This window comes from Glandiceps talaboti, chromosome 6 (assembly GCF_964340395.1).
Source record: "Glandiceps talaboti chromosome 6, keGlaTala1.1, whole genome shotgun sequence".
NCBI lineage: Eukaryota > Metazoa > Hemichordata > Enteropneusta > Spengelidae > Glandiceps > Glandiceps talaboti.
This window is the reverse complement of record NC_135554.1, coordinates 24800519-24810591: the sequence shown is the minus strand read 5'-3', so window position 1 is coordinate 24810591 and position 10073 is coordinate 24800519. Positions and strand designations below refer to the sequence as shown.

General features: G+C 37.1%; 1 protein-coding gene and 1 long non-coding RNA gene across 2 annotated transcripts in view; both read right to left on the bottom strand.

Moving 5' to 3' along the window:
• Positions 1-2941, bottom strand: part of LOC144436473 (uncharacterized) — a 10969-nt gene extending 8028 nt beyond the window's left edge. The window contains exon 1 of the long non-coding RNA XR_013480960.1: positions 2793-2941. This is a non-coding gene — a long non-coding RNA (uncharacterized LOC144436473). The remainder of the gene's footprint in view (positions 1-2792) is intronic.
• Positions 2942-6684: 3743 nt separating this feature from the next.
• Positions 6685-8721, bottom strand: LOC144437006 (E3 ubiquitin-protein ligase TRIM71-like). Its single transcript, XM_078125873.1, has one exon. It carries the CDS (start codon positions 8719-8721, stop codon positions 6685-6687), a length of 2037 nt encoding a protein of 678 aa, XP_077981999.1.
• Between the last annotated feature and the right edge of the window lie 1352 nt (positions 8722-10073).

The window sequence follows — 10073 nt, the reverse complement described above, 5'->3', positions numbered from 1 at the left end:
GGCTGGCTGGCAGGCTGGAAGGAAGACAGACAGACAGACAGACAGACAGACAGACAGACAGACAGAGAAATGGGAGAGATGGGAGGGGAATGTAGGGACGACAAATGTGCAGGCTATGTGAGACAAGGCCTTAAGGACGCTTACAGACATACAGGAAGAAACCCAAACAGAAATTTACAGGTACAGGAGGGGAGAGGCCAAGGAAAAGGCCCATATCACTATATGCAAACATGATTGCTGGGTTTAAAGTAGAAATATTACATTACTGTCGACAAATGAAAATTTGCCTTTCTTTACAGACCTTGGTTGTCATATTTATTTGTTCATATCGTAATCCAAATGATCGCATATGGAGAACAAATGACACAGCTATTAACCTAAGTAAACATTCATAACTTCTAATCAAAATTAGCCATTATTTTTATAAGAGCAATCCATTAGGGGAAATACTGCCAGGGACCTTTGAATATTTAATGCAATTAATTATAAAAGGCAATAGGTGTTTTTGAAAATAAAAAAATTACCTTGCATATATATATGTTTTTGAACTCTCCAAATGCTCGCTAAGTATAAATATTTATTGATCAGTTCAATCGACATGCATACATAAAACACAAACAGGGTGATAGTTTCTGTTACAGTATTTAATTTGCATACTTTGCTCTAACATATTATCATCACTATCCTACTGTTGGATGTTACTTTCACAAAATGTTTCATTTTTTTTAATGATAAAAACTTCAGCGGAACGTTACATGCTAATTTAATTTTGTCATGGTTACAATTCAATGACTACAGAATAACATACAGGTAATCAGTGTTTGGGTGTGTGTGTGTGTGTGTGTGTGTGTATGTGTGTGTGTGTGTGTGTGTGTGTGTGTGTGTTTGTGTAATGTAGGTGTGCATTAGCGGACTGAAAGATTGGTCGTTACTTGCACACCACATTGCTGTCGCTTACGATAACAACACAGAGTCCAAACAATTACGAATATCTCTCTCTCTCTCTCTCTCTCTCTCTCTCTCTCTCTCTCTCTCTCTCTCTCCCTCTCTCCCCCCCCTCTCTCTCTCTCTCTCTCTCTCTCTCTCTCTCTCTCTCTCTCTCTCTCTCTCTCTCTCTCTCTCTCTCTCTCTCTCTCTCTCTCTCTCTCTCTCTCTCTCTCTCTCTCATCTCTAATTTTCATAGATTTCAGAGAAAGCTTGAAGAAACTTCCAGAATGCTTTTCCAACTTTTCCACCAATTCAGATACTTTTGAGAGCAAATGTTGAATCCTTTGACAACTTAGTTTTTTGCTTTGTATGCAGTTTTCCCTCGATGTTCCGTGTTACATTTTAATGAAATAATTATATAAGGGCATCTTATTAGGGATACAGTGTCCATTGATTCAATAAAAAAATTCCCTTCAAACAAATCCTTTCAAACAACAGAAGCTGACCACAAGTCATATATTTCCCAATGTTAAGGCCAAATTGTTTCTGGTCAGGACAGTTTATCTAAAGTTGTGCGACGAAGCGACTTTCTTTTTAATTCTTATCAAACCTGTCACTCAGTCTACTGTTTATGACAGTTACTGTTCTTTTTATTTAGTACTGTGGAGCAAGTTGTATGTGGGGCAAATGTCATTTGCTTGTTCACGATTGGCTCTACAGTTGTCTTCCCTGAAGTAGGGAGGGTTATTTTTGTGTTTTACCCCCAGATCTGCAGACTGCATGGGCTGGACAAACACGGAAAAAAGGCCGACGTGAGGGTATTTAAGTGATGAGCGAGCTGACCAGAAACAATTTTATTTGGCCTATCACAGTATACAATAGCGGACTTACTGTAGAAGTGGAACTCATTAGGTGTACTCAGATAGAATTCTGTCCATGATGACATTTTTAGTATAGGGAAGTTTGATGACATGCAGGTAGAACACATGCCAAGGGGAAAATAACTTTTACAAGCAAATTATTTCAATCGACAAATTGCTTTCCTCAGAAATTGTCACAATTGTAAATTTGACTAAAGTCCTGTTTGTTGAGAAAAATTAAACGTTATTTTAAAAGATATTAACCCAATTTTCTCTTGAACACATGTGTGAATTTCTGCTAAATAGTCTTTTTCTTTTAACCCAATGCGGTGAAAATACATTTTATATTGAGTCTTCATGTGTAACCCTCAAAAAGTCAATGGAAGATCGGCATTTCCGTTGAAATTTAAGTCATATACGAATTATGTCTCCCAGTTCCTTAATTAAACTACATGAAATTTATTTTCAAAGCCAGAAAAAATTTACCATTGTCATTTCAGCTTGTGATGTCAAAGTGTTGTTCGTTATTAATTGTTGACAAACCTGATGTGTCATATTCTGGTCCTATGTAAAATCATACCCTTCCAAGATCCAACAACCACATTGAATTAGCTGATTTACATTAAGTCAGAGTTTAGTTGGAGACAAAAAATCTTTTGGAAATCATATTTCAGTTCAATCAAATTTTCTTTGATAATCCCCGGCTAGGTTTTCGTAGCTCGACCCCGAGATGTGTATGTGTCAATCTGACGACTGACATGCTTTTTTTTGTGTGTGAAAGTCTGATATTATGAATACCAATTGTCTCTATCTTAAGTATGACATCCCTGTGCTATACTCAAACTGAGTCAAATATCAAAACGGCAGGTCGTTTGGCTACCAATTATTTTCCTGATCTATTCGAATGAAAAGCACTTGTTCGGTATATCTCCATAGTTGATTTAAACTCGTGCCCAACGAGGGCAAGCGAGAAGTAAACGACTTAAAGAGGGCATATATACTTACGTATGAATTCGCCATAACGATGCAAGACATCAGTAACACGACCATAGAGTTCACATATGCCATGTCTGTGTAGTAGCAGCAGAGTGACCCTGCACGTAGCTAGCTTTTGAAGAGTAGAGGCAGGATTGAAAGGAACGTTGGTTCTCTGTCAACGAGTCTTCTTGATTAAATCTGATTAGCACTTGCAATCTGTTTTAATGTTGTTCAGTAGTGCGTGGTGCTGAAGTAAACTGGATAATCAGTAAATTGCCGCATTAATTATGATCATCAACCATCACAGCCGTTCACTCATCAAATGGGAAACGGTGCACCCTCCAATCAAGTTGATTGGATGTAGGATGATTTTATTTGATTAAAATAGCATATTACTGTTAGTTTTTTTTTCATTATAAAATAGTCATGCTTTGAAGGAGCTTGAGTAGATTTTAATCAAATCAATTTAGTATCATTTTACTGATGCCTCTCTGCTTCTGTTCATCCTGCCTGCCTGCCTGTCTGTCTCTCTTTCTGCCTGCCTACCTACCTACCTGCCTGCCTGCCTGCCTGCCTGCCTGCCTGCCTGTCTATCTGTCTGTCTTTGACCATATTAAATTGATATATCGATATGTTACATCTCCACATATTTTACCACAGTTATATACACAACAAATCATGCATGTACACCAGTCCTTGTCACAAAGCCAAACTTACATTTATTTATCTCTTTCCCGGCCATGTCGCATGGAGTAATCCTTACAAGTGTTTTGACACACATTCTCTTCTAGCTATATATATATATATATATATATATATATATATATATATATATATATATATATATATATATATATATATATATATATATATATATATATATATATATATATATATATATATATATATATATATATATATATATATATGCTGTTAATTTATATATATGTGTTAAAGTTATCAACTATGTAAAATAAAAACGAGTATGAGTCCTCTTAAACAGTAAAATACGTAATTTACGAGCTAATCAACTAAAAAAAACACGCACTATTTGTTTTACAAGCAGCTTTTTTAGTACATGATGGGGATTGTAATAAATTACGTGTGACAGTCAGAAGATGACGATTTCTTTAAAAACCGACGTGGTAATATTGATGTCACAACGACTTCTGCGTATTTGTGTTTTGATGTATGTTGCAATGCATACAGCTGCCCACCCGTCCATAACCATGCATGTTATATCTATCATCATCTCATGTGTTAACCAAGGATAATAAGGCACCATGGCTTAAAGCTGAGTATATACGATTTTCCTGCATATTAAAAAGTTTTTGTTTTTTTATTTAAAAAAATAAATTGTTGTACTTTATTGGATAATAAACCTAAAGCCTAGAATACTATTTCACAACTATATCCAAAAAAAACTTAAGACTTTGAAGGCAAAGGCAAGTTTCCATATCAAAGAAGAAGAGACAAAACAAAACACACACACACACACACACACACAAACACACACACACACACACACACACACACACACACACACGAACAAAAGGCAGGCAAAACAATATTGAACTTCTACTACTACAAAGCCAAACATACAATAAAAAGTAAAGTATATTAAAAAGAGGCCAGATGAATTACCCAATTATACACCAAAATCTTCCCATTTAGCAAGGTTAATAGACATTGTGCCCTTTTTCGTTGAAATAAAATCTAATTTCAGTACCTGTTTAACCTCTAATCTTAATAAGTTAAACGTTGTTCTTTGTTTTTTCAACTTTAAAATTATAAAATATATTTTTTACGATAATAACAATATAAATCAATAAATTGGACGAAGTTTTCTCACCTAGAGTAATTTAATTTGCTCAGATGAAGGGCATATTAAAAATTGCCCATGCAGTAATTGCCTACATACTGAGTCATATTTATTTAAGCAACACCTGCTGTTGGGAGAACCCACACCTGGTAACCATGGCACAAAACAATTGAATGATTCGATGATATTATTAAAGAGTGGATGAATTATGACATCTGGAGTGCTAAAGATGCCAGAATACGATTTCGATACCGCTGAAGGAATGCATCGACGTTAATCTTGTACAAGAATAGTTGAACTATTTTGATCACAGTAAATGGGAGCTTATGAACTCAGCTTGTGTCACTTTAAATAAAGGATGCTTGAATGGAGATCATACCAGCAAACGTTTCTCTGCCAGTCTATCGTAATTCAACGTTTCCTCTCTTGTCATACGTTTAGTCCCGGGGGTTAGTATACGTATATCATATTCTGTTCTGATGTTATCTTCTTCTGATTGTTCAAGGCTGCAGGTCACCCACATAGAGGTGATATGCAGGGTATTGATATATTAGGGTGGGCAAGGGATATTTTCGTAAGTCACGATCACCAGTTTTCATTTTCGACAAAACTGTAAATCAGCTGTAAATCTTCAAAATAAATGGTCGTAAAACTGTAATTTGATGTCCGTCGCATTTTGTAGTCACCAATTTATTTTCTACACAATCGTCTGAAGTACCATTTTCTATGTATGCGTCAGAGAAGTGTAACAATGTTATCATACGACATAAAAACGATTTTATTTTTAAAAATAAAATGAAATGTCGCGATTTTGGTAGTTTCTCCGCAATTCGCAATTCAATCTTTTCATTCATAAATATAAAGAGGAGAAAAAGTATTTAAAATTTGTAATTTACATTCCATTTTCTTCGTAAAATGTACTGCACAGATCTCCACGCTAAACCTCTGCCACGTGTACTTAGAACCGTTCTCCAGTTCTGTGAAATCGTTCTCTCGAGTTCTCGTGTGATCAAACTGTTCTTATGTTTAGCCTCACAACACAGCTCCCCGTCTTTTCCGAGGCTCCTTCCCCATCAATCCATTACATGTAGAACGTTTTGCTGTTCTTGGTTCTTTTATTCAAGAGTCTGTTCATATATAATTCGCTGTTCAAATGTCCATTAATTAATTCTGTTTCATTCTCTTAATTCTCGTTTCTCTTTCAAATAATCAATGCTCAGTCTTCATATCACATTGATTTTACGATTTAACACATCAGTTCTCCCAGTACGTGCCAGTTAACCCAGGAACGTGATCAATATAGACAATCTGGCAGATATTAAAGTTTCCGTTAGTTGTGGCCTCTTGAGACCAAACTATCTCTTGCTAGTGACTCTGTATAATGGGTATTAGATAGCCAGGAGTGATATGTATGAACACTTGATAATCAAGGAGTGTTATTTATGAACACTAGATAGCCAGGAGGGATATGTATGAACACTTGATAGCCAGGAGTGATATGTATGAACACTTGATAGCCAGGAGTGATATGTATGAACACTAGATAGCCAGGAGTGATATGTATGAATATGTATAATGTATTTATTGAAATATGTCTAGTAATTGTGAGGTACTGAGCAAAGCAGTTGGGCCAATCAATCAAATAAATGTTTTGGTGATGTATTTTATGCGAGCAACAAAATTAAAACTATGGTCGATGTTGTCACGATCGTAGAGGAAATACACATGCATACATACATGTGTCAAGAAAATATATACAGATTGAAAAACCATTCAAGGCACAAATCAACATTAATTAAAACAGTAGACGAGCTTTATTCAAGTACTTAAAAATATATCTCAAAATGGAATGTGTTCCCTTTAATATACCTCCGTGCATTGTGTTACTTTCTTACTCAGAGCAATTACCTACGGAACAGAATGTCAGATAAAACTTAATATTCAATTACCACATTTGCAACACCCTTCGTGTAAAACCCATCATTTCTTGTAACTATACTGTTCACTCCTGGTAATTTTTGGTCAGTTTTACTAGTATTCTTTTCACAGTAAATTGGTGATACATAAACTGGGGCTTAAAGTATTCACCATATCGTTTCACTGGTCTAGCTGATAAACTGTGACGTAGCCATCAAATTCATCCCCAGTGACAAATACTTTATATGGGTAGCTGTCCGTGACTGTTGCACAATTTGGATAAATCAGAGCGTCATCATCCGAATCTACCCTGCAGACTGGTGTTCCATCATCACGGAACATTTGGAGACGGTGTTCGCTGCACACAAAGATGTTGTTGAACTTGTCAAGGGCAAGGCCTCGCAGATTTGTAAATTCCCCAGACCCTTTCCCGGTTGACCCGATTGAGTACAGAAAGCGGCCATGGGAGTCAAACATAAGTACTCGTTTGATATCTGCATCAGCAATGACAAGATTGTTGGTGCTCGTAATTGCGATGTGGGATGGATTTCGCATTTTCTCACGTAAGCTAATTGCGCCACCAAACTGTCGTACCAATTTCCCGCTTCTTCTGTATACTTTGATGAAGTGCGGTTCTTTATCGATGACATATATCTTTCCGTTAGGAGAGGCGGCTATCCCAACAGGAGCCTGCAACTCTCCCTGGCCAAAGTGTGTTTTAAAGTTGCCACCGAGGTCTGAGATAACGATACGATTATTTCCACCTTTATCCGTCATGGCGACTTCATTATTGCCAATTAAGCACATTCCTACAGGTTTAAACGTTCCCTTCTCTGGCAGAAATATTTTTCTCTTGTAGTTACCGTCACTGTCGTAAATTACAACACGGCTATTGACCGGATCTGCAACCATGATATACCCAAACTGTGTCACCAGTATCCCTCGGGGTTTTCTAATATAGCCGTCAGATCCTCGATCGTGTCGAATTTTGAGAAGTCTTCGAAACTTTGGCACTGGCTGACCATCCAAGACTTGTTCAAGTTTCGGTAGTTTTTGTGCATGGCGCCTGCCATCTTGACGAGATGTTGACATCATTGCGAGAACGGGACTAGAGGAGATACTACCAATTTCCTTCTCGATGATGTTTTGCACCAATGATTCGTTCCTTATGAAGTGGAGATGTCCAGTTTGTTCTGGTTCTATCTCGATTTGCGTGTTTACAAGTTCTCTCATTCTTGCTTCAGCCTGTCTCTCTAAGTACAGGAAACCTACGTTGTTGCCCCGACCTAGTAATCCCTCGGCATGCTCCGAACAAGTTTGCAATGAAGCTAAATGTAATTCTAAATTGTTATATTTTTGAGTAAGAAGTTTACGTCTGATATCATACTTCATTTTGACATCTTTCAACATCGTTTCCTCCTGGTCGGATATCAGTCTAATCAATTGTTGCGCATGCTCATGAATCTCCATGCCCAACTCATTGCGCTCGCTGATTAAATTTTCTGCAATACTCTGTAAACTGTCCATATTCCGCTTCACTTTTATGACTCTTCTGTCGACAAAGTTCTTCAAATCCCTTAGCCCCGAGGCCCGTTTTTCAACTGCCATTTTCAAATGACTGTTTTTGTGCCCCTTGTGTCCATCACTACTTGGTTCCAATAACGCACATTCCAGACAGATAGGAACTTTACACGTTTCGCAATAAAGTTTTAGTTCGTTTGAGGGATGAATTGGGCAGACGATTGGCCGCTGAAATGGGGATATCCCGCCAAATATGTCTTCATACTCTGCTGAGTGCAACTCTACGAGATAATGAGTCCTTGAAACGGTCATATTTTTGTGTATTTTTCCACACAACCCACAAAGATGGTCTCCGCAAGTAACGCAGTAATTGGAAGCAACAGATCGACATCCCTGGCAAAGTTTATTTTGTTCCGAATCATAAGACTTGGTCTTGGCATTTACAAATGCTACTAGGTCGTTGATAAAACGGTTATCTGGTAGTGATTTAACACCAAGTCTGTGGAGTTTATGTTTTGTATGACACAGTGGACACTCTAGTTTGTCATGTTCTGGCTGAGTCATAGGCATCAAGCACGACTCGCAAAACGTGTGAAAACATGACAAAATCTTCGGACTTTCAAATCTCCTTCTACATATTGGACACTGGAGAAATTGTTCGTCCAGCTCGTGTTCAACACGATTTGCCACCGCCATTGTAAATCTCCACTTTCATCACCTGAGGTGTGAAAAGCAGAACAACAACAAATTATTGCAAATTTGTGAGTGAGAGGTTGTCATTCATGTAAGAGTGATAAGACACAAAACGTGACTATACGATCCCCTCTCGTCTCCTCAAACACATTCAGTATTGTAAATAATAATAGTAATAAACTTTATGTAGACTCGATGGCCTCATAGGTAAAAGCCCTTTTTCGTGAGGGTCGAATTGTAATTGTTTGAACTTAACTTCACTGCAACCATTTTTTTGAAGAGCGACACTGCCGCACATATAATTTTTAGAACGCGACAAAACCAAATCAAGCCGAGAAGCCCAAATAGTTGAAACTATTTTTCGTCAATATTAAAGTACACCAACTCTTCATTGAAGGTAATTCAATCGTTCTAACTAGTTGAAATGGGACCACAGTGGAAATAAGTTTTTAACTTTTCTGTGTTATCCCAACACAATAATGTTTATTATGTCTGTTGTAATTGTTTTCTTTATACTGAATTTTTTTCTTGTGCTGAAATAAATCAAATCAAATCAAATCAAATCAAGTACCATGTCTACTATCCGTCGTCAGCACACTGGTTTGATGTCCGTGTGTAAACATTACGAATAAGTGGCCCGTACTTTTTAATCAGTTGTCAACAATTAGTAACTCTGACGGAGGGAGCCTAGCCTGACTCAGAGCAGGTTTTATCAATATCGGCACTAAACATGTTTTAGTCAGTACAGGGATATGAGAAGTCGAAACTGAGGACTACGTAAATATAAAGAACTATCATCAATTCCAGCTTTAGGCTAGCATCATAGTTGTGTTACCTCATTTTACTGGACGCTTGTAACGTTAAATGTACATGTTAAATAATTGTGATTGAAAACACTGACTTTAAAAAACAGTGAATACTTACTATAACACATAATTACAGAGACGTCTTGCCACCACGACCGTGATACCTGCGATATCAACAATCATATCGGTAGCCAACACAATTCATTCTCAACGTTATAAGCCATACAACAACAACAAAAACAAAACAAAACTGTCGTCTCTAGGATCATGACAGGAGAATTTAATAAATGTAAATTCCTGAACTATGTTATATATAGCAATCCCCACTTTCTACATTGTGTACACCAGCAGGTGGTTGATATTACCAACATCTGTTACTCAAACAACAGTTTCAGCCCTGTCAGTAAACATTGACGCAAACTGAGATGTATATTTTTATGTAAAGTGCATTTAATGACCCAACAGGTGCATGGAGTGGGTCGTTTATTTAAATTATTCCTGAATAAATGATCTTCCCAATCTAGTGTGTGTGTGTGTGTGTGTGTGTGT